The sequence below is a fragment of the Calypte anna genome, chromosome 1 (assembly GCF_003957555.1).
Source record: "Calypte anna isolate BGI_N300 chromosome 1, bCalAnn1_v1.p, whole genome shotgun sequence".
In the NCBI taxonomy this organism is placed as follows: Eukaryota; Metazoa; Chordata; class Aves; order Apodiformes; family Trochilidae; genus Calypte; species Calypte anna.
This window is the reverse complement of record NC_044244.1, coordinates 30,673,031-30,697,890: the sequence shown is the minus strand read 5'-3', so window position 1 is coordinate 30,697,890 and position 24,860 is coordinate 30,673,031. Positions and strand designations below refer to the sequence as shown.

The window sequence follows — 24,860 nt, the reverse complement described above, 5'->3', positions numbered from 1 at the left end:
ATCATTGTCCAACTGCTCTAGGTTGCACATGAGCAAACTTTTCATCACAGGTGCAATTCCTAAAAAATCTAACCTGCTTAGCAAGGGAGCAAGAAAACCTGCTTGACTCAGAGGTAAACCTACAGCTTTTTTCTTTACAATGTTTTGATCAAGGTATTCTAGACACTGACTAAATCTTTTAAAAACTGAGAATTAGAAATTTAACTGTTTTTTAAATATGTGAAGGATGGGCTCCTTAAGATTTACTGACATGGTAATTTATTTTGGCAAGGATCTTTGGTGTTTCTTCAGGAATGAAATTTATTCCTTTTTTATCTGTGTACAGCAAATCAAAACTGAAGAAACCAAAGACACAGCAAAAGGTGTTTAAAATTGACCAGGGAATTAAGAAATGAATGCTTGCTTTCCTTTGCAGCCCTTGGCTAACTTCTGGGATTTTTTTCCAAGGCTCTTGATTTACTTGGCTAAAATCACTGTAAATAAAAGAAAAAAGCTTACTTGAAAGCAAACTTTGCATTTTAATTATTTATTTCTCACTGATAGCACTTATTTAGTTTTGAAATAGATGCACAGACAATAGTATTATAAAGTCACTGTCATGAAGATGAAGAATCCTGCAAAATCTGCTAAAGCAGATACTATGGCAGAGCTTACAAACCTTGATACTGCCAAATCCATTAAAATGTTTGTCACATCTGTGACCCGGCATTATTTGGTCCACGGTTGTCCATCCTCCTAACGTCCAAACTGCAGACTGGACAGAAATCAATAATGTTGTGAAATCAGATACCAAAAATTTTATCATTTTCTGACTCATTTCTGAAAACCTTTTTTTAATAAAAGCTGCAGAACAGTATTCTGTCATTAAAGAGAGAAATAGTTTTATAGCCATAAATAATTTCCTTCTAATAATAGGTGAAACTTTTGCAACCAGTATTTCCTCTTTAATGCCATACTTTAAGGAGAATCTTTTCTATACAGTCCAGTGCCACAAGAGGCAGGGAAACCATCAGAGCAAGGAAGCCAAGTTTAAGGAACGCTGCAGCACTAAGAGGTTTTTATTCTGTGTAAAAGGGGAAAGCTTACTGATTTTAACTAAAGGGAAGAAAGAAGTGGAGAGCTTTTTGTTTATTTCCAATCTCACAAAATTCCTCTGTAGGAAAAGGAAGCCAGGCAAGTGGTGATGGGTTTGAATGCTTGAAACAGGGTTTAGGCACCAAATTCAGAACCCTGGAGCAGAAAGCATGAAACTCCAGGGAAGATAAAGCAGATGAACTTTGGTGTTTCTTCTCCAATATCATGTGCTAAGCTTCTGGCAGGGCCAGCCCATCCTTGGAAGCTGTGTCCTGTCACGCCATCATTGTCCTAGTGCCTGGCCTTCACCCAGGAGCAGAGGTCCAACTGGCATGAATCCCTGCAAGGGTGCAACTGAGCACCCACCTACCAGTCAGGGCCATGGACATGGGTGTGATTCTGCTGTAGGCAGAGTTTAATTTAAACAGAGGCAGCTAGTGCATCCCCTTTTTCTAAATATCTTGCAGGCTGAGCAGAGACCCCCTTTCCTCTTTGGGTGAAGGGGTAGCAGCTCTGTGCTTTCTACATTGCTCATGGAGAACAAGTGCTACCTGTACCTCAGCATCTTCCTGAGCCTTTCAGTACCTGCAGCATTAGGAACCTGCAGAGGTGGATTTCTACCAACTAAGGACCAGCTCTGCCAATTTCTGCTGAAGTTCAAAGGCACCATTGGTTGCAACCATCTTTATTAGTGACTGCAGGATTGAATCTAATATTGAGCCTGTTCCAATGGGTCTCATCCTGCCCTTATTTATGCTACTGGCTTTCAACACATGGTTTGCAGACCCCTTGGGCTTTACCTTTCTACTTCCTCGAAAGTGACAGTTGTAAGAAATCAGGTTCTCAGCAGATTTAATTTCACCACTTGAGGCTTTACACCTTCAACAGAAGTCATTTAGGAATTCACAAATTAAAAATTAAAATCAAATCACTGCTTCATGCAGTAGTTCTACGGCCTCTTGAGGTGACACCCATAAGTCAGACTACTTGTGTAAATGTTTGACAGGACAATGTCCAGATGATTCTTACACTGTAACGTGTGTTTTCAGTCAATTTTTGCTCCCCTTTCCAAATTGTGCTTGCTGTGCAGCACAGACTTCCCTCCTCAGCCTAATCTCTGTATAATTTAACTCCTGGCAACTTTTTTTTGCTTACTTTTCCTTTTTTCTAATCTGCATTTTTTGGACTGCCATTTCTGGAAAAGATGTTTCTCTGACAAGCGTTAGGCAGAAGTTTTACCCTTTACCAGAACAGGGCTAAGCACAGTCAGATTTGTCTGACTTTTACACCACAGATTAAAAATAAAGTATCAGGAACTGGAAACACTCTGTTCCATAGGCAGATTAATGTCTGCATTCGAGGATGGTTCTGTGAATGAAACCACAGTGGGGAGGGCTCAGCTGGTTTGGGGGCTTTTTGGGTGGGTTTTTTTTTTGGTGGTTTTTTTTTTTTTTTTTTTTTGTCTCCTGGAGTTATTCATATCCCAAGCCGGGAGAACCCCCCCCCTCCTCCCGGCCACTGGAATGCGAGTGCCGGCGGCTCTGCCCTGAGGCTCGAGTTACTCATCCATCCCCTCACACACACTCCCTGTACGGCAGCAGAATGGAATAAACACAGCCGCTCTCTCCGGTAGGAAATCTCCTAATGCACTGTCATATTGCTTTTGCTTTTCAGTTGTCTGGTCTGGGTGAATATTTTTAGTATGAAGCAAGGAAGCTGACTATAATTTCTAGCCTGGAGTCAGTTTTAGCCTCCAGGATTGGTATTTAAAGTTTACATTTACATTTTAAGCACGTGCACTCTAACATTTGGCCACTACAAATACGTTTGTAGATGTCCTTAAAAATAGTGTGTGACCAGGATAGTGAAGGTCGTGCTATCAAATGAGGACCTATACATCCATAAAAGCAAAAGAGTAAAAAGGCTATTAAATATTTGCAGGTTTAGTGTTACAAAAGGCCAGGCATAGACATTATTTGTTGTGGTGTCTTCTGATATTGCTATCACACAGTGCTGGGCTACATTTAGCATGGGATATTTATGAAAAATGTGATGGATCCAACTAGTGTGCTGACTGCAAGGTAGCAGGTAGAGTGCCAGGAGTCTGCAATCCTGGCCCCAGGGGTGCCAGCAATGTGACACCTGCTCTGTGCTTGCTCCCTTCACCTGGGTGCCCCTTGGTCTCCTAAGCTGTGAAATGGAGGTATAAGATGCCTCAAGGAATCTCTTCAGGAAGGGAAAAAAATCTAAAATTGCAACATTCCTTGCACAGTGTTTTCCTTTTGAATCTGGGAAAGATGAAATGAATGTAAATGTGTATCTGTAGGTGTGAATGGTAACGTGAAACTGCTGAAATCCCAGAGGTTAAATCCTCTTCGTAACTTTGGTTTGAAGTTTCCTTTGGTCCATATAGAAACAGAGAGCTGAGCATTTATTTATAAGATTTCAAATGGCAGTAATTTTTCTAAAAAGGACAAAGATAGTCAGGCTTATACCCAGTGTAAAATTATGTCCAGTAAAAGTTCAGTGTGAGGCAGAATTTCTAGTTGTGGGACAAGTAAGGATTAGCCACAAATATATTTAAAACCAGGAATATATTTAAAACAAGTAATATATTTAAAACCAGAATCGCAACTCCTAATTATCCAAGGAGCATTCCTACAGAGGTGCTTACCTCTATCAGATCCAGTGAAAGGGGTAGATCTTATAAACATTTAAATCTATGACAACAGTAATCTTACAACAAATGATCTGAAACACTGAGCTTTTCCCTGAAATGTACATATGTTTTGAAGCAGTATTAGGGAAGCCTTGACATACTTCATTTTTAACAGCAAGTGCTTCTACATCACCATCCCCTGGATATTCAAGTGCAGCAGTTCAAGAAATTATTTTCTTCTGGCCTGGTAATTTTGGCAGATGCTGAACATCCCCTGTGCAACCCTTGGCCACTTCACTCTTTACCATTTCAAGGGAGACAAAGGGCCAAGTGACGGCACATAAAGGGACATTGTGCTTGCCCAGAATTTTCCCAGTCTGCAATGGTTCCCTCTCTTAATGCTATTACAAAGAGCAAACACAAACCAAACTATTCATACTGGTTTATCTAATTTGAGGAAAACTCTAATGAGTTCTGTTGTGTTTTGTTTGCAGAACAGAGTGTTCTGGCAGTCCCCGCATGGTAGAGGGGACCCGCAAGCAGGTGGCAGGGTGCTGGTGCTGTTTACCCTGAGGGAGCAAGTGTGTGTGCTGGAAAGAGCTGATAGCTCTAATGGATCGAATGGAGCTGCAAAAGGTCAACATCGAACCTGATGATCAGAGCAACAGTGGGGAAAGCCTTGAAGACAACTACCCGGAGCTGGCTGATTCAGAAAAGGCTGCAATTAGCAGGTGAGCATTTCAATGGGAAGGTTTTCTCCTTAAGGCTAGAAAGCTGTAATCAAAAAAACCAAGCTTCACTAGTGGCAGCTGGGCCTCAAGACATTCCCTAGGTACTACTTTGAAATGATGGAATTGAAATTAATTGAAATGGTGATCATGTTTGCTTAGCTAGTGTTTGCCCACAGCACCAGCACTGCTTGCTCTGTGCCATGGAGGATAATGTGCCTAGCACCTAGGGTCCCCCTTGCTGGCCACCACCTGGAGTCACCTCTGCAGGCTCTCAGCCCTCAGCACCCACTTGGCAACTTCCAACCTCTCCAGTCCCACATGTAAATGAATACATTGCCAGGGCAGTGCAACCTGAGCATGCTGCCTCTGTGCCTCAGCCCTGGAGAGGACCAGTGTTTTTCCAGTGCTCCAGAGGGAACAACACAGAGTCAGGCATCTCCAGCAGGACCCACCATAGCACCAGCATCTGGGGGACCTGACTGGGACATTGCAAAAGCAGCCACCAACCTTCAGCTCTCAGCTTGCTGAACACACCAGAATGTACCTCCAGCAGGGCACTTGCAAGGCACTGTGTTCCTCGGGTGTGAAGTACGTGCTCAGCATTAGCACGCTGCTGGCAGCAAGGAATTGTTACTTTCCAGCATCTCCAATCAGATAGAATTTCAAGACTGCTGAAACTAAATTGCACTGCAAAGCAAAGATCTAGTATGCCATTTTCATGCCATTGGACATGAAAATCTTACCGGAGAAAAGAGATTTTTTTTCTGAATGGGTTTCAAATATTCATTATAACGTGAAAGGAAAGTTTCCACTAATGACATAAGTCACTGCTTGAACATAACATGTGCCAAGAAGTTTATCTAATATTTTCTTATTTTTCTTCATGTTCAGACCATTTGTTAGTGATGATGCAGAAAGCCAGAAGTTCCTTACAAATGGATATTTGGGTAAAAAGAAATTGGAAGAATACACTGAAGAATATGTAAGTTTTATTAATTTTTAAGGCTAATTACAAAGTCTTATTGATCTGAATCTTTCTCCAAATGTGGCAGTAAGCAAAGTTAGTCTGGAGCTCGATCAGCATAATCTTGGCTGTGGAGGAGTAAACACATTTTCTAAAGTGCAGCAAACCCTTTCTATTGTCTTGCAAGTAAAACTGGGTCTCTCCTAAACAAGTAATAAGAAAAGTTTCTCAAATCATACTTGGACTTCAGTAGCACTCATGTTATTTTACCCATGATGTTCAGCCAGGTCTGTGGCTGCACCTGTATTTCTGACAAGTTTGTTTCAGAGAAACTTTGTTACTCCTGTATCAAGAGTGTTTGTGCCTGTGTGCTTTTACTGTTCATTTCCAGCATCAGTGCAAATGAATCCACATCCCTTTAAAGCAGGGACAGTCATGTTTGGCTTTACAGAGCTGAGCATTACACACTCAGCATGACTTTAAGGCAACTCCACATGCAGAGGGAAGCACAGCACCAGTCCCTGGGTTATGTGTGTGGGTATCTCTCTGTTTAGGATTCAACTTTTTGAACTTGGTGAAAAGAAAGGATTCTTTTTTTTTTTTAGTCCTGTTACAGGTTTTGTTTGGACTGATGAAGTAAAACAAACAAACAAAATATTATTCATGATTGCAAGATAAAATTAAGAGCCATATTCCACACCTTTCTTTTCCACTTGGTGTAAGAAGTGACCCCCTCACACACCATCTCCCCCTCACATACACCAGCTCCTTTTAGTTTTTTGTCTTGTGCTCTCTTGCCTCCATTCTGAGTCACAAAGACCTTCCTCCTCCTTCCCCCCTCCAGACACACTTTTATCTCCTCAAAGAAAGAAGCATGTCATACTTGGAGAAAAAAAAAAACACAAATTGATTGGATTACATTAAAAAAAAATCAGCATTTTTAAAATCAATAATTGGGAAACCTATCAGATATCAGCACATAATTCTATTGAGGCTGGCCAGCACAGCCAGTTGTGGCTGTATCACCTCAGTCCCCTGTCAGGGCTGTAGCCTGACAAAGACAACGGGAGAAGAGGTGAACACCTATTTTCACAGCTGGACTGGGGGGTAAAAAGATTCCGTATGGTGGTGAGCACCTGTGGGTTCAGGAACCTTCCAAAGTTAAGGATCAAGGGTGTAGTGAAATGAGGCAACCAGGTGCCACTAATTGCCAGGGAGTGAGCATGAGCTTGTGTCAAGCCCACCTGTGCCCAATTAGGGTGGGCCCCCACTGCGCATGAGCAGGACCAGGGGGCCAATAAAAGGCCCTTTTATTTAATTATTTATTGGCCCCCTGGTCCTGCTCATGCGCAGTGGGGGCCCACCCTAATTAGGCACAGGTGGGCTTGACACAAGCTCATGCTCACTCCCTGGCAATTAGTGGCACCTGGTTGCCTCATTTCACTACACAAGGGGGCAATACAGGGGAAACTAGCAATGAGAACAATTAGTCTCTTGTGCTCAGTAAAATGCAACTTAATTGTCATTTTCTGTTCTTGCTCACAACAGCACCGGGGCAGAGCTTCCTTTGGAATGTCCTCATTCAATCTCAGCAATGCCATCATGGGCAGTGGCATCTTAGGGCTCTCCTATGCCATGGCAAACACAGGAATTATCCTTTTTGTGTAAGTACATAGAAAAAAAACCCAAATAAAATACAAGCAGTGAGCTGGATGTAAGGTTTTTTTGTGGTTAGAGAGGTATGTTAAGCTTGTTTTGTTAGCTGAAAAGTTTTGTAAGATCATCTGTAATGAAAACATTTTATCTGCACCACAAGGAACCGTCCACTGCTGACAAATAATTTGTTTTTCAGTTTAGCCCTGTTTTGTGTCAGGAACATGACTGTGAATTGATACTGTGCAGTCAAAAACCAGAGGGGAACTACAGTATACTGGTCCTAGAATAACAACAGCAATCTTGTTGGTGCAGTATGGGAATTCAACAAGGGAAGTAAATCACCCAAAAAGTATATGTTTACGTCATCCCCACCACCTAATCACTATGTAGAAATGGAAAAATATGGAAGAATATTTCATGTAAGTCTGAAATAGCAGCACACTTTGAATGTAAAGGCATTCACAGATTTATCCAGATCCCTCAAGTCTATTTGTACTCAATGTGCACAGACAGCACTGGTATGTGGCTGATGTACAGTATCTATGCAAAATGGGGTTTGATAGACAGGAACAGGTAGCCATATGAAGATTTTGCTCTATGGATAACCGTGTAAAATGAGACAGACTGTAAAAAAGAAGTTGTTTTCCCTTTTTCTAAATAACTGGGTTTAATTTTAAATGAAGCCCTAAATATAATCCCCTATGAGGCTGGAATTCATCATGACACTACTGTATGAGAATAGGCCATTGTTTTCCTTTACTGAAATCTAACAAGGCTTTAAATCAGGTTGCATGGCTACCATTATACAGCTTCTTTCTTCCAGAGATGGTGTAACTAAGACAGCAACAGCATTTGAAATGCTACATTTACTTTTTAGTTGCTAAGAAACACCTCCACTCTTGCCAATAGAATTTGTAACTGAAAATTAATTGTAGATGCAAATGCTTTCCTGGAGAAGTACTTTCCAGCATCTGCACTCAGATTGTTTAGATACAGTATTTGCAGATTGAAAAATGGAAGCTGGTTCTAAAATTGATTGCATAAGAGTCTGAAAAATGCATTTTGTTTTTCCTCCAACTTTCCCTGAGCACTTGTACTAACTAGTATGATCATAAATTACCACTGAAAAGAAAGCTTCACTAGAGGAAAAAAATTTTAAAAATAAATAAAATAACATAAAATACATTACCTTTGTAATATCTTTACTTTTAAGGCTTTGTTGGTTCACATAGGTGGCTAAAAAACAACTTATATAAGCCTAATGACATTAGCAGTACTAAATGGCTGTACAAATGGTGATACTAAAGCAGGGAGTAATGTTAAAGCAACCCTGAGGAGTCTTAAACAGCAAGAACCAAAGATGCCTCCTCCCATAGCTCATTATTTTTCTGTCTTGCTTTCATACTTCCTGAATGAGAACAATCTCCCTTCTGGTAGAGAAAGTTTTATTTAAAAGTATAAAACTGTGTGGGGATACTGTTACCCCCATAGCATGCATACAATTGCTGGAGGTTCCTCTGCTTTCACAGATCATGATGTTAGTGTTAGCATGACAGAAACACCCCACCTACTAAATGGAACCTGCTGGACATTAAATTTAATTTAAACGATGCCGGCAGCATTGATGAAATTTTTTCAGATTTACAGATCTCATGTTGCCTAAATGCTCTCCTGCTGGAAGATGTTCTACAGGGCAAAAGCAAAAGCATTCCTAAAACTCAGAAGCTCTCCAGAAGTTCCCATTATACCCTCCTCTCCCATGGGGGAGGTTTGCATTGGCACAGAGCATACACTGGAGCATCACTCCTGCTGCCTGGCACAATTTAGGAGGTGCAACTATGATGGCTTTGGTTTTCCATAGCTAATGTGTCAGAACATGGAGACCATATCTCTGAATGGGTGCTACATAGGTGTCCCTGATCCAGAAGGATGCCATCTTGGCAGGGTATGCTGTGACCTCAGACATGATCCCCTCTTATCATATTGCATGAGCCCACAGCATGAAAGGCAGCTCTGTTCACATCAAGTCTCTAGTGCTGTCTGTCTCCTGGAGAAAGAAACTTGAGAGAAAAATAAGATGGTCTGGACCCCATCACCTGGCCCCAGGACCTATGCCTCCTCTAAAACTGTATCTCATTTATGAACTTACTTATCATTGGCTGCTTTATCTATACAAAACCATGTTGTCAGTGGAGTGGAAGTGGGAAGTGGGCACAACCTCCTGTTCAGCCATGGAGTGAGGCAAACGAGTATTTACTAGCTCTGTTATTTTATCATCAATTCCCTTTCTGCACCAACACTTGTGCAGGCTGATGGCAAGGTGGTTACAGTAATAAGATATGCTGCCCATGATGTTAAGCCCTGAAAATGTCACAAAAACCATGTTTTTCACACGGACCAGGTAATTGAAATCAAATAGGATGCAAAAGTTGTGTGGAATGATCAGAGCAGCAATCAGAACCAATGAATTCAGGCACCAGCAGTGCCTTCAAGTGGACTGGGCTAGAAGAGGAGGCTGCAAGTGCTGCAAGGGAAGGTTTTCCAGTGTCACATTGTGCTTTAGATTATACAAGATTTCTGATGTACTTTGCAAAGGGGGCATCTCAAGCTAAACTCCACAGCTTCACAATGACATGGCAGAAATCAAAAGTAGTCAATAGCCAGAGCCAGGAGCTGGCATTGAAGTCATAGTTATGCTTTGGGTTTTGTTTTTTTTTGGTTGTTCTGAGTGAGGAGAGAGATTAAAATGAAAAATCAGGGAGCAGGTAAGAGATCAAAAACTTGACTTTCGCATGGAAAACTCTTTACTCTATCAGATTCTTGTTAAGATATAAGATTCTGTCCTTGTGGCATAAGACAGAATTGGTGCTTACCTGTAGTTAAACAAGCCCTGAGGTCTTTTGGGGTGCATGAGGTGCAACTGCACTCATATATGGAGGATAAATGGTGCCCAAGGCAGACAGCGGCACCTTCCTCCTCCTCCTCTGTTCCCTTCTTGTGGGCCTTGACCCTAATGATCTGTGCTGGCTTCTCCCTGTGCTCTGCCAGCCTGGCAAGGTACAGCAGCTTTTTGGCATAGGTGACAGGTTTGACATCAGCAGACTGCATGCCCCTGTCCCTCCAGAGGGGCAGCCACTCCAGCACTGCCCTCACCACCCACCAACAAAGCTACAATTGGCATCTCTGTAGTTAGCATTGGAAGCCCAAAGCACAAACTTGCTGCAAACTACACCCTGAGCTTCCTGAGAACAAGCAAGTATTTGCTGAAATCAACTGAGTGTCTCTGATGTCCTCTTGGAATTCTGATTTCTCCTTTGCCTTGCAGAGTTCTGCTGCTCAGCGTAGCAATCCTGTCGCTCTACTCGGTCCACCTCTTACTGAAGACATCAAAAGAAGGAGGTATAAGGATTAAGGCTGTGACTGACGAAGTCCCTGCTGCATGCATGCATTTTACTTTGGAATGCTGTTCATCAGATGTGTCCAATGCAGTAGCCCAGGTTTCTTTTTTTGTGGTTTTGTGTCTCTGTGTGTTTTTTTCAGGATCATTAATATATGAAAAACTGGGAGAAAAGGCATTTGGCTGGCCAGGGAAGTGTGTTGTTTTCATTGCAATTACAATGCAGAACATAGGAGGTAAGAGACAAATGTTTTCAGGAAAATCTTTTCTAATATTTTTGTGGTTATCTACAGAAGTTATGAATATGAAGGGAACATAGTTACATAGTTATTTGAACAAAATTTATTCCTCTACTTCAGCAGAAACTAGTTTCCCAAAACAATGTTTTTCAGGCAGCATTAATGTTTAAAAAAAAATCATTTCTGTTGGAACTATGTTGTTTTCTCTAAAGTTGTTGTTTGGTTTTTCAGCAATGTCAAGCTACCTCTTTATTATTAAATATGAACTTCCTGAAGTGATCAGAGCATTTATGAAACTTGAAGAGACTTCTGGGTAAGTACCTTTGCCCAGCCTGAAACTCAAATTAAAATTTTTCACTTTGATGCCAATGATAATGATTGTTAACTTTTATTCCTCCTCTTTAGAGAATGGTACCTAAATGGCAACTACCTCATCATACTTGTAACAATTGCAGTTATTCTTCCCCTCTCCCTTCTAAAGAGCTTGGGTAAGCTTAATGTCCCGGTTAACTTCATTTCATATTTCTATTAAGATTGTGAATTGATATGTAGCTGAACTGTTTTTCTTTTTTTTTTTCTTGCTGTGCAGGTTATCTTGGTTACACGAGTGGTTTTTCGCTGACCTGTATGGTTTTCTTTGTCAGTGTGGTAGGTGACTGCTTGGGTATTGTCTCTAAGCAAACACTGTGCAATGCTGTTATATTTCTTACTATGGCAATTTAATGGGGAAGTTAAAATAGAACCTGCAAGGAAATCAAATCAACAAGCCTGTTGGTAAAAGAAATCAAAAAATACACACAAAAAAACCCCACTTGAGAATGAAAAATAAAGCAGGACAACAAAAGAGGCAGAGTAACAATAAATACTTGCAGGAGAAGCAGGAGCTATCACACTTGGTTTTGTGTTCCATCTCTTTCCCCTTTCTCTTCTGTGTGCCTGTTTTATTTCTGCTGGCACACCCTCAGTGTAAGTATAACCTCCTATGGTGGAACTCTTCTGATGATATCATCTATTCTGTTGTAGGTAATCTTCAAGAAATCCCAAATATCTTGTCCTCTCCCTATCATGGACCATGGAGCTGAAAACTGGACTGCCACCAACAGCACGGTGCCAATGCACCTGGTCATGTTACCCAATGAGTCTCTTGGTTCTGGTGTGAATTTCATGATGGACAACACAGCTGGGCACTTGCCAGGCCTTGAGGAGCCAAAAGATATCTCTCCCCAAAGTGGTGTCGAATATGAAGCACACAGTGATCATGTCAGTGATGCTTGTCAGCCAAAGTACTTTGTGTTCAATTCACGGGTAAGGGAGATTCTGTAGGATTTGTTTTTGGCCATTCAGACTACAGCTAAACTGCTGCCTGCAAAAAGAACGGGGTACAGCAGTGACCATTCTTACTAATGGGAGCTTTATTTTACAGACTGCCTATACAATACCCATCCTGGCATTTGCATTCGTATGCCACCCTGAGGTGCTACCAATATACAGTGAACTGAAAGAGTAAGGTTCTTAAATTTTGTCCCATACTTCCAGTTAACCATAGCTAAAGATCACTTTCTACGTGTTCTGCCTTGACTTCTGGTGTGTAGACACCCACCTGCTATTGATTTATTGCTTTCCACAGTGAGCAGATACTGGCTTTGCTTTGACCTAATAGTCAGATATTGGTGACAGAGAAACACTATTCAGGTAGCTGCATTGAACAATATTTACTTAGGAAAGAAGGAATCTGGACAGTCCTTTGAATGATGCAGAATATACTAGGGAACTTCATTGAATAGATACAGATAATTCTAGTTTCTAATAATATCTTAATGATTTCTGTGTCTGGGTCAGCTGCTGCTTATTCTTAAAGTTTCTTGGGATGTCATTGTTTTGACTGTCTTACATACACTTATCACTCAGCATACTTTGCTTATCAAGTATCAATACTCAAATACCCTTTCTTAAATCAGCACAGAGCTGACAGTTGAGAAGGACTGAGAAAGAGCATTTGTTCAAAACAAGAATTGCATTACAGGAGGTTGTGCTGCAAAACTCAAGGAGGCTGGGACCCATTAGCTCCTATTTCAGCAGCTTTAACCTCAGAAGAAATAAAAATCCTCAGATGACTTGGGAATAACCTTCCAGGTCCTATAAACTGAAGAGTGTTGTGGGGCTTTTTTTTTACACTAAATCTTTAAGCAAAGGATTTCTAAAGGAAGGATTTGACCTCCAGGAGGTTCATCAACCTCCAGAACAACCCTATGCAGATGTAAGGTGTGTTCACATAGTGCTTACTGAAAGCTCTTGTCTATTATTGTTACCAGCCATGTAATTACAGACACTCCATTTTTAATTTTAAATGTACCTTTTGAGACTGATAGTACATAAATCATGATATACAGAACACTGTGTCACATTTATAAGTTGTCACTAAGCAGTAGGAGTGCTGTTTCAACACACTTCTGATAAGTCTGTTCTGTTCTGCACTGAGCTGCGAAGCTTTGAGTAAGCAGCCCTGTATAAACAGTAGAATTGCTATAAGCTTACTAGGCAGTGAGTGGATGTCAGTAGAGCTATGACTCTTCAGAGTACTTCTTGTACAAATAGAGGCTTTAAAAGACTATCACTATTACTCTCTCTCTTCTACTTCAGCCGCTCCCGAAAGCGGATGCAGAATGTCTCAAATATCTCCATCACTGGCATGCTTATCATGTATCTTCTGGCTGCCCTCTTTGGATACCTTACCTTCTACGGTAGGTCAAAGCCCTGGGCTCTGCAGTATTTTTCCTGTCATTTTAAAGCAGGTGAGGTAGTTCTAGCATGCTGAGGCTCACGTGGTCCTGTATTTTGTGTGGGCCTGAATCCAAGTGTATGCATTATTCAAACAATATGCGGTGTGTAAACTCCTGAAGTTTACACAGGAGTCCCAGTGGGACTTATCCAGCTGCCAGGCCACAAGATCCTCACCCATGAGAGACTCAGAGGCACCTACTAGGGGGACCAGTCATATATCTCTTGGTTATGTGAACTCAGATAACAAGCTGCTATAAATTTAGCCCTTGGCAAAGGCCAAGAGTGACTGTACTAAAAATACTCTAATGCTCAACAGTTTTACACGACACTATTAAATGCTACCCACCCTGGCTCTGATGCCACTAATTCAGCTTCACGTATGCTGAAAAACAGGTGCAAATCATTCTAGTGTAAAAAAAAAATACAGATGAGCTTGACTAACCAGTAGGCAAACAGAGCAGTCCCTGAATTAACACAACATTTTATGCAAACGCCACCTCTTTTTACCTTGTTAGTTCCTCCATTACAGCAGAGAACTGAATGCTACAGCACAGTCTGCGAGAGTTGTGTCAGGAGGGCTCTGTCTCAGAGCTGGGACACCTGGGTGGAGGGCAAAGGAACCTGTGCCCAGTTCAGTGGATTGCTTCCTCTTTTGTATCACGGAAATTATTTTTACCTGAATTTCCATACCCACTTAATGACTTAGAGAAAGTAATTTGAGCTACTGGAGTACAAAGCATCACCTCAGAGCCATAATACCCTCGTCATCTCTGGATGATGGACTTGCATTGGTCATGCTGTGAGAATTCCTCTTCCATGCCTAGCCCGTACCACATATCTGATGACAGCAGCTGGGCCAAAGCTAATCTTATCTGGCTGTGGTATAAAGATCTTTTTGCATGTGCAGATATTGCTTACATGATTTAACTCCTTTCTGTTTCCTTCTCACAGGAGAAGTTGAAGATGAGCTACTTCATACGTACACCAAAGTGTACACCTTCGATACCCTCTTGCTGTCAGTGCGCCTGGCAGTGCTGGTGGCTGTAACCCTGACTGTGCCTATTGTCCTTTTCCCTGTAAGTAACACTTCAGCTACAGCTGAAATCAGGGCTGGCTTGTATACACTGACCTGATGTACTCAGCACAGACAAACTTTAGCATTGAAGAAATGTAAGCCTGATTTTTGATTTGGGACATTTTCTCATATGCAGTTTGACCAGAGCAAGGACTTCAGCTAGTTAGGGCTGCAAAATTCAAAAGACTGAAATAAATCTGTCTTCAGAAATAAATCAGAAATAAATCAGGAACAACTGCCCTGTCACTCTCTGGCTCTCTCTGTACTATATTTATCAGAGCAGCAGTGGAAGTACTGGAGGCTTGGGGATATACTGGAACCATTTACAAGGTTTCCTAAGAGAGACATAAGCACTTACTGTAGCATCCATGCTCAAGACAGACACATGCAGCTAAGGCCACAATCAGTGCAGGACTTCCAGGCCTGGCTGCCAAGGTAGAGGGATAGAGGATCTATGCACATCTTACATGCTTGACTCTGTGGTCAGAGGGGGGAAGCTAAGTGCCAGGAAACTGAGGTAGTCAGGATTCAGCCACATGTTTGAGCAAAGTTTAGAGCTTCTAGGTGCTGTTCACAAGGAAAAACACTCTAGCCATAGTAACAGGGACAGAGAGATACAACTAAATGATCAGAGGGCTGGAGTATCCCTTCTATGAAGACAGCCTGAGAGTTGAGGTTGCTTGGCCTTGGCCAGAAGGTTGCTTCTGGCCTCCAGAAGACCTTATAGTGGCCTTCTAATACCTAGAGGTCTACTTATGGGTACCTAGGGCCTACAGAAAAGCCTGGAAGGGACTTCTTATAAGAAAATGTATCAGTAGGATAAGAGGTAGTGTTTTTAAAGTAGAAGAGTGTGGATTTAGGTTAGACATTAGGAATAAATTCTTTAGTGTGAAGGTGTTAAGACACTGAAACAGGTTCCCCAAGGAGGCTGCGGATGCCCCATCCCTGGAAGTGTTCCAGGGCAGGTTGGATGGGACTTTAAGCAACCTGATCTAGTGGGAGGTGTCCCTGCCCATGGCAGGGGAGTTGGAATTAGATGATCTTTAAAGTCCCTTCCAACCCAAACCACTCTGTAATTATACGATTCTATGACTGACATTCCTCTGGGATCAATCTCCACCTGAAAAGCAGATATGCAGGCTCTCTAAGTGTCTCTTGTGCTTTCACTGTTACACAGGAGGGAAGAAAATAGTTGACCCTGGTCATAAAGTTTTGGGAGGCTGGTGTGCCATTTGTACGGCATGTACAAGCCCAGCATCACACTGCCAGTGGGGCCCCCAGAAATCCACGTCACACTGAAGTGTTCCCATCCAGTGAGAACAGTAACACTTGGGTCCTGTTGCTCTGTTGTCCTGGATGCAAACACGAACTGCATAGGTACTGTTTCCAGGCTTGCTGACAAATACTTAAGAGCACTGATCACCATTCAAGGCTATCTACAAAAAAAAAAAAAAAAAAAGTTCTGGTGTAAAGCTCCCAGAGTGATCAGTCCATCCAGCTGGGAGCACTCCAGTGTTCTGTCTTAAATGTCATGTATAAACCAGAGATTAAATGCTTAAATTGTCACTTGGATTGTTCCATTTGGAGAAAAGGAGGCTGAGGGGTGACCTGACCTCATTGCAGCCTATGGCTCCCTCAAAGGGGAAGAGATGGGCAGGTATTGATTTCTTCACTCTTGTCACCAAAGACAGGACTCAGGGAAATGGTAGGAAGGTGAATCAGGGAAGCTTTAGGTTAGATGCCAGAAAGAGGTTTTTCACCCAGAAGGGCAGTTGAGAACCAGAACAAGCTCCCCAGGGAAGTGGTCACAGCACCAAGCCTGCATGGTGTGATCCTGGGGGTGCCCTACACAGAGACAGGAGCTGGATGGACTTAATGAGCCTCCTGGGTCCTTTCCAACTTAGCATATTCTATGATTCATTAGTCTCAACTAACTGACCACTCTTCATGGGAAAAGAAGCTAAGGGCATTGCAAAAGCTCCTCCCTGTCAGATGTAGTGTTTTGCATTTTCAGCTTTCTGTATAATAATTTTTAAACCTGAATAGTGTCCAAAGGCTTTGCAGTCACATTCCACTTCACTAACTGCTCTATTAAAAGAACATCCAAGAATATATTATTTGCTTGTAAGCCACCATGTCAAACAATTTTATGTGGCCTATCAGGACAGCCAGCTCAGCAGATCTAATTTCTCCAAATGGGCAGTATAGTTTATCAACTGCTTTTTTATTAACTACCTCATCCACTTTCTTGAAGTGGTCAGAGTTCATTCTTTTTTTGTTTAATAAATCATTGCATTGCTAAAAAAAAAAATAATAAATCTAGATCTATGTACTATTAGTCACTATTAAACTTCAGTTTGATAGCTTCGTTTTGAGTATTGTGGCACAGCAGGGATAATGCCCAGGATGCTGACAACTGAACAAGAATGCAGGCAGCAGTTCTTTGGTGGAATAAAGCTGCTTTACACTGCCTTACAAAATTTTTGCAACCTGCCTCCCTCTTCCTAATATTGGCTGAAAAACATTAAAAATATAAAAATTAAAATTCAGGCTGTATTTTCAAGTGATTGGTCCAGATCAGCCAGTATTCCATACATTTATTGAATTGCCAACCTCATCCAGAAACAGCTGTTATTTCAAAGCAACAGAACAGAACACAACAGAAGTGATTTTTTATCTTTTTTCAGTGCAAAAACATTTTTGTTCAACTTCTACATTTCAAATCTTTTAAGATAATCATGGGACTCCTGAGCAACACTATCTCCTGTCACCAAAGGGATTTGCAGTTGACTATTTCCTTTCTTATCATCTTTGCTGATGAAAAAAAGAAAATTCTGTGTTTTGTGAAAAAGGCAGCAGAGCAAAAAGAAGCCCCTGCAATAATCTCCAAATGGCATTGAAAAATATGCTTATATATATATATATATATATATACCTATATATTTTGTGTGTGTGTGTTTGTATATTTAATAGACATAAAACAGCTTGGTCTTTGTTACACAAAAGTAAATGACGTAAGTCTGGTGGGATTTTCAGAGGGATCAGGTTCAGAAATACAGCAAGTCAGATTTCACCCATGCATTTTTTTCAGCTGATTAGCATTAATAGTGGGGGTTTCTTTGAGGGGTTTTTTGCAGATATCAGCATCTTCCAGTTGAACAGATTTTGTGTCCCTGATTTTACACCCTATTTACTTGACTTTCTTCTACACTGTAAATATTTGAGTTTCTGCATTAAACTGTGAACTCAGTTCTCAAAAATCTATATGAGTAAGACTGCATTAAGGGAATCAAAGACTGAAAATACATTTCTTCAGTCAGAATTTCTCACAGCAAGAGTAACTAGCAATGATCATTTATAAAAGTGAAAAGCCAAGATAAATTAATAGCTTTTTTACTTTCCCTGCTGCTTTTCATCTTACAGATCCGTTCATCTATCAGTGCATTGCTGTTTCCCAGAAGGCCATTCAGCTGGATAAGACATTTCCTGATTGCAGCAGTAATTCTTGCTTTTAATAACCTGCTTGTAATTTTTGTCCCTACTATTAAAGACATCTTTGGATTTATTGGTAGGTTTCATAAATATTTTTTTTTTGTTTACTCTGTTAATCCTTTCCAGAAGTTATTTACACTCATGGACTGAATGAGAATCTCAGTTTGCTTTTCCAGTAGACTAATAGAGACAGATTAAAGTTAAAAGAGAAATAAAAATTCCCAAACAGATGACAGACCTAAATGCTACCTAACTTGCTACCTTGCATGAGGAATTCAGTAATCCCAGTATACTGATAAGGAATTCGCATGTTGATAAAAAGGTCATTTAGTGCATGTGGAGGAGAAGGAAATCAACTTTGGGGTTTTTTGAGCATCTATAGCCTGGTCAAAATTTATTGGCTTCCAAACTGTGACGTTATGAAAAGCAGAAAAGTGGCACATATCTTTTGACACTCACAGCTGTGTCCCTACCCCTTTCTTTTGGTCACTTTTGGCCTCTGAGCAAAGAGATCTGTGAAGGGCCTCCATGTTCTGAGCTGCTTGAGGACTCAGGGATGCAGATGCCCTTGAGAAAGGCACCTCCATGGAGTTCTTGCCTTTTTCATATTTTATACATACAGCATTTTATACATACAGCAGTCCATACAGCACCACTGCACTGGGCTTTGCCCAGAAGAGAGGAGGAGGCACTCCTGGGCACAGATCATCCACCCTCTTTTTGACACCTGCTTTCCAAGGTCAGATCACCCTGGGAGTGGCTGTTTGTCACCAGTTTCACTCACATGCAGTCATCAGTACCACAGGCACCCACACCAGTCTGAACAAATTTTCTTGGTAAAAAGTGCCTCTTTGGGGCCGCAGCATCCAAACAAGTGTTTGGACATCTACAGCTCTGCAGGAATGCTGTCTACAGAGAGAGCCCTTTGTGCAGCTGGGCCTGGAAGAGCAGCTGCCTCCCCTCATGCTCTCTTTTGCAGGTTCACCATACTGGTTATGTGTCAGACAGCACAATACTCAGCTCTGCTTTCTCTTACAGGTGCCTCTTCAGCAACCATGCTGATTTTCATCCTCCCTTCTGCCTTTTACCTGCGGCTTGTTGAGAAGGAGCCCCTGAAGTCTCCCCAGAAGATCGGGGTAAGGGAGCTGGCAGCAATTTCAAAAGGAAGCATGGGAGGGGGTATGCTTTCTGCTGGTCACAAGTACTCAGATCTTTAACTTGCATCATCTGCTCAGAAATGTTTGTCTTTTGAGTTTGTCACTCAAAATACAGGTCAGGCAGTGTTTCACCTTAGCTTTGAGAGCCAGGTTTCACAAGGCAAAGCCTCTAACATCCTACACCTTCTGGTATGCAACAGTAAGCGTCAGGTTGAAGTGTAGCTTAAATCACTAGAAAGAGGCATTTATTTAGTCCCATCAAACTCTGCTTCACACCTGAACTTTCATGGATAACATCACAACAGTGTATAAGGAGTTGTTGGTTCACTGCAGAAGGCCAGTTGTGGATGAACAGGAAGATTTGAGGTCAAGGTTAGGAAAGGAGTTGTATAGCAGAGATAATTAAGTAATGGTGAGCTGCCCACTGAGACAGATCCATACATCTACACGATATATGGATGGAGTTCCATTATTTATATGTTTATACTGGGCTGCCATAACACCACCTTTCATCCTGAACATCAATAGCTATCTGCACATTTAGCAGTATCACCAAGGAGATGTCCTTTGAAAATTTAATAATAATGTAAACAGATGCTCATATATACATCTATATACGCATTCACAAAAGACATGGAAGTGGAAGTTCAACCAATAAAAAGTGCAAGTATAAAGGATCTGTTATCATAAAATAATTTCTGATAAGCACTTCGGGAGCTGTTGTTGTAGAGAGGCTGTGAAGATTTGTTCAGGTCTCTTTGTTCATTCTTGATGTTGCTGAGTGTTGGGCACATCTAGAATTTCACACCCTGCACGAAGATCACGTACAGTATTCATCTTTGTGCTGTGAGGCAGAATATTGTTAAGTGTGGACAGATTGTGGTAAACTATAGCCCAGTTAGAGCAAAGGATACTACAAGCACATGAATCACTTGAATACATACAGAAATGCCTTCAGAGAAGAGAGAGTTTGTCTACTTGTCTTATAAGGATGAAAAAGATTAACTCTGAAGCTGTTCTTGATAATATCAGAGATAATAATCATCCATTGAAAACTGTTCAGTTTTAAAAGAAATATTTATATTTTGTATAATTAATCATAGATGGGGGGGGGGAGGCAGGAAGTACATTTTGTTAAGATCTAGTTTTATAAAGCCTGGTTCTCTTCAACTGAAATTCACACAAGACTAACTTTGATTCATGTAGCCCTGTATGACATGACTTGGACTTTAGTGACACAGAATGACCCAAACTCAGGCCATGGTTTTACATGAATGTGAGATAGTCTATGAACTGTAGCCTGCTCAATCACTTGCTTTATTATTAATGAAATTTAATTTTCCAATTACAGGCTCTAATTTTCCTCATAGTTGGCATAATCTTCATGTTTGTGAGTATGACTCTCATTGTAGTGGACTGGATTTACAATGCCCCAGGTTTCAGACATCACTAACCTGTGGAGGAAACCAAGTGCTTTTTATACCATAAATATTTGTATTGTGTGCTTCGAAGGACACCTAAATAGGACTGTTATTCCTAGCTAGTAACTGCTAGTAACCCAATGGACTCTACATCACCCTTTTCACTAAGGATCATTATTTATGCATTAGGAACCTGAGTTTAGCACTTCTGGCCAGGTGAAACGAAATGTGTGGTGTGGATGCTTTCTGTTTTCAAAGCCTAAATAACTGTGTACATAGTCCTAAATAATACCTTGGTGCTGCCCTTTTCAACCTCTCCCATCATGGTAAATCACCACAGTTCCCAGAGCTCTGGAAAGACAATGGCCAGAAAACCATCCAGTGCCTTGTTTTCTACCTGAAGCTCGTGGAAGTGGCTGCCCAGCTCCAAGAGAAAGGGTACGGTTTCTGTAGGGGATCTAAAAGGTGACTGCTCCCTATCAACCTGTCTGTCAGAAAAATGATGGCTTTGACAAGCCAGTGGACCAGATCTGTTGCCCAATTCATTACCCTCAGCAGGTGATGGCTGTCATACAGAATACAGCTCTCTGGCACAGTCCCCGTGCTGGGGTGTGTGCTTGAAGAACAGGTGAGCATTCCTGTTTGGTCAAGAATTTCTACTGTGGGTTTTTGTTTTGGTTTGTTTTCTTTACTTTTTTTAATTCTTGTGTGAGCTTGCATCACTGAACAAGTTGTATCCTCCATAGAAACTTGTCTTCCATTCTCACAGGAATTTAAGGAGACCACAAGGTGTGGCAAAGCACCCTATCCAGTATTGTTCAGTACTTACGTATTTGATAAATGTTCAGTGCAGGAAACTGTAATTTGCTATATATAAAAATATATGTATTTATGTACATAAATATTTGTTTTCCTCTAGTTATAAAAATGTTACTTTGTGGCAAATGACTTTTGAAAAATTTTTTACATGTCACTGTTTTCATAGCTATACACTTAATATTGTTTTAAAGAAAACCTATTGGATTAGTGGGTTTGTAAAAGGTTCATTTGTATTCAGCAATGTTTGAAATATACCTTTAGCAAGCCCTAATCTTTACCTGTGTAAAAACACATTCAGGTGTTTACTACTTATGTTACAATAAATTGCAAGATGTTTCCCTCTTGAGAATTTTTAATAGATGCCTCAAAGTTCTGGATTACCACTGTACACCACAAATCTGGGTAATGTGTTCAGCTGCTGTACCTTTCCTTGCCTATGCATACACTGGTATTCCACAACAGACATAATTAAAGTATGCAAAGGAAAAGACATTGCTGACAATCTCAAATGTATTGTGCTGTGCAGCTGTGCAGGACAGAAAAAAAAAAATAAGGCCAAATTCTGTGTTGCATGGTGCTTAAGGTGCCCTTCAGATTGCAGTTCTGGCTGAGTGGTGGAGTACCCACTACATATGCTCTCTGTGCAGGGAAAAATAGCCAAAGAAGTCACATTAGCACCACAGCAGAGGGAAGGAGTGGGAAGGTGCAGCTGTTGGTTTGAACACACTTAGGCAAATCCAGGCTCATGTAATTGAAGTTTTTATTTTCCAGCTTAGAAAGCTGTTGAGCACACACCTGAGAACTCAAAGCCATAAAGCACACAAAAGTTGGCTCTGCTCACTCCTCAGCTTCACGCTAAATTCTGTGTGTGCATATAAATGTGTATATACTTGCAGGTTAACTGGAAAAGCATATTCAAATATAGATTCCATGCCAACTGCTACGTTTCTGAGCAGGATTTTATGCTCACTTGAGTACTGTATCCTTAATATACTAGGAAACGCTTCCTTGTGAAAGCTAAGTCTGGCTTTGCATTTTTTAAAGAAAAAGGTGCCAATAATCTCTTGGTCTATTTCAAGCAGACTAATACAAATAATGCTGCATTATTACTGAAAATACCTTTAACGTGGACTAGAGTTATTAGTCATACATCCGCACACCTCTTCTCTCTTAATCTCATTTCTGTTTTCTCATTAATGAGAGTTACACGTCTGGAAGACCTGAACTGTAACTTCGTAGTTACTTCAGAGCAGAAGCACATATCCTGACTGCAGCTGCACACAGAGACTAAGGAATTTCTGCAGTCCACCTAAAATATAAGTGATGTCAAGAAAAGTAACAGAAATGCTCTGGAACAATGGAATAACTCACTGCCTTTTCAAGGCACGTCAATGTTGGTGTCCAAACAAGAGGTAGAGAGTCTGCAAAACTTCCACTTTTCAAGTAAAAATATATTGGTCACAGCTACATGCAGCTGCTCCACACACTGGGAGTAGGAGTAATATTGCACACTAACTTATTAGCATTGCTGGGAATGGTGGATGTTGGAGTTTCTTGTTCATTTTGTAATGTTGACAATAAGCTTTGTGAGGAGTTTTATTACAAAACCATCCATGGTTATATAATAAATGAATTTTTCAAAGACTGTAGATCTTTTTTTCTTCTGTCTTAGGCTAGCGGGAGAGGGATTATTTTATTTTTTTTTTAAATCCATCAGAGTCTAACCAAGAGCCTTAACACAAGTACCACGAAACCTGCATTCCCCTTTAAGAGAGAAATTTCTGTATCCATGTGTCTGCAGATGAGCAAGATGGCAGCCCCTTCATGCAATAATCATTTTGCATACCTTGTTTTCTAGCTATTCATGGAGCTGCATAGATATTACTGTGTACAGAATGTCTGGCTTTAAAAGTGGGGTTATCTGAGAGATACTGAATGCCTTGTGCTTCAGAGCATATAGCAGCTAAGTATAGTCACTATTAGGAGAGTGAGCCAGATGGTAGCTTTCTGTATAAATACATCCTATCATTGCAGCTGTAGGTTTTCCTGCTGTTACATATTTGTCTGATGTATAATCAGAGCCCAAAATATACTGGTCTACGTGCCACTCCAGCACCCATGAGCTCATGTGAGAACCACACTCACAGACCCAGCCAGCCAGAGTTTGTAACCTGCCCACTAATGAGGGAGGCACTGCAGACCCAAATGCCTGCTCAACCCCTCTGACATGAACATCTTCCTCAGTTTTCTCCTTTCCTTCTGGTTAGCTGTTCCTAATCCCCTCCAGTATCTCCCTTGCTCTGTCTTGATGGTGCTTGAGCTGTTCATTTCTTGTGGCAGGAGGTTGTTTTGATTAAACAGTTAAAATAGTGGCAAGTGAATGAGGGCAGTTAGAGAAAAGGAAGAACTATGTCCTTAAGGACAAATCCAAAAAGAAAGCAGTGAAAATATATTAGAAATTTTAGCAGTAATAGAGATGTGCCACTAAATTGACATGAAAAGAATGCCAGAGCTAATATAGGAGAAAAAGAAAAAAAAAGAAAAAAAGAAGAAAAATAAACAGAAGCAATGAGTAAATATTATGGCTTTGGATTTGAAAAAAGGCAGAACGAGGGACACTCATTAGAGAGAAAAGTCCTCTCTCCTCCATAAATAATCAAAGATGATGTTAACATCTATCTGAAAGAAGGGCAGCAGGCCTAGATAAGCCACAAAGCAGCTGTCTCTGGTGTTAGTTTTCAGTAAACCCTGGCATGCTTGGCTAGTTCTCAATGGCTGACATAATATTAATCAGAGCTAGTCAGCAGTTACTCACTGAGAGGGCTGGTTGGTGCTATAGGTGGAAAATTTCCATTCATTTGACTTTGCATTTCAATGGCAGTTTTACTGAAACTGTGCTATTACAACAAAGTTCTGGCAGAGCCCTGGCAAACCCAAATGGAAACCTGCCTGGCAAGGAGCTGGGGACTCCTGGGGGTCACAGCTTGTGGCTTCCATCCTCAATGGTGGCTGAGTCCTCAAGAAGGTGGACTTGATGTAGGGCCTGACACCCAGCCCAGGCAGCCCAGGTGCTTTGGCTGAGGGTTCAGAGTGAGCACAGGGTCACAGATTTTCCTCCCCTGGGTTTTGGCCTCAGCACTGGGGTTGCAATGCTGTCAATATTTTCGTGATGTATTGTGCTGTCCAGTAGCACCCTGAAAAAATAAACCCCATGGAGAATGTTTTGAGTTAATAAAATAATAATTTGCTACAAACATTTAAAGCTTGAACCTGAGTGATAAAGACTGCTACCAAAAAAACATGGGAGATATGAAGATGGAACGTATCTCAAGTAACTTCCTGTTCCACACCTGGGTTTAGCAGCCTTAGGTTGGTGTTTCCAGGCAACAGCATTG

The 24,860-nt window shown here is 41.1% G+C and overlaps 1 protein-coding gene across 4 annotated transcripts; it reads left to right on the top strand.

The window, feature by feature from the left end:
* The first annotated feature begins 21 nt into the window (after positions 1–21).
* SLC38A4 (solute carrier family 38 member 4) lies at positions 22–23,110 on the top strand. 4 transcript variants are annotated; one of them, XM_030445161.1, is made up of 17 exons: positions 57–113; positions 2,570–2,703; positions 4,228–4,464; positions 5,356–5,446; positions 6,977–7,092; positions 10,410–10,483; positions 10,625–10,717; positions 10,952–11,033; positions 11,126–11,208; positions 11,310–11,368; positions 11,744–12,025; positions 12,144–12,223; positions 13,361–13,461; positions 14,453–14,577; positions 18,000–18,144; positions 19,107–19,204; positions 20,577–20,678. In XM_030445161.1, exons 3-17 carry the CDS (start codon positions 4,346–4,348, stop codon positions 20,676–20,678), a joined length of 1,650 nt encoding a protein of 549 aa, XP_030301021.1. In that variant the 5' UTR covers positions 57–113; positions 2,570–2,703; positions 4,228–4,345. The 4 variants fall into 4 exon arrangements, 3 of the variants coding, with proteins under 3 accessions (XP_030301040.1, XP_030301021.1, XP_008493963.2); XM_030445180.1 differs by lacking the exon at positions 2,570–2,703 and having other exon boundaries at positions 26–113; positions 20,577–23,110; XR_003987201.1 differs by lacking the exons at positions 2,570–2,703; positions 18,000–18,144 and having other exon boundaries at positions 22–113; positions 20,577–20,663.
* Positions 23,111–24,860: the final 1,750 nt, after the last annotated feature.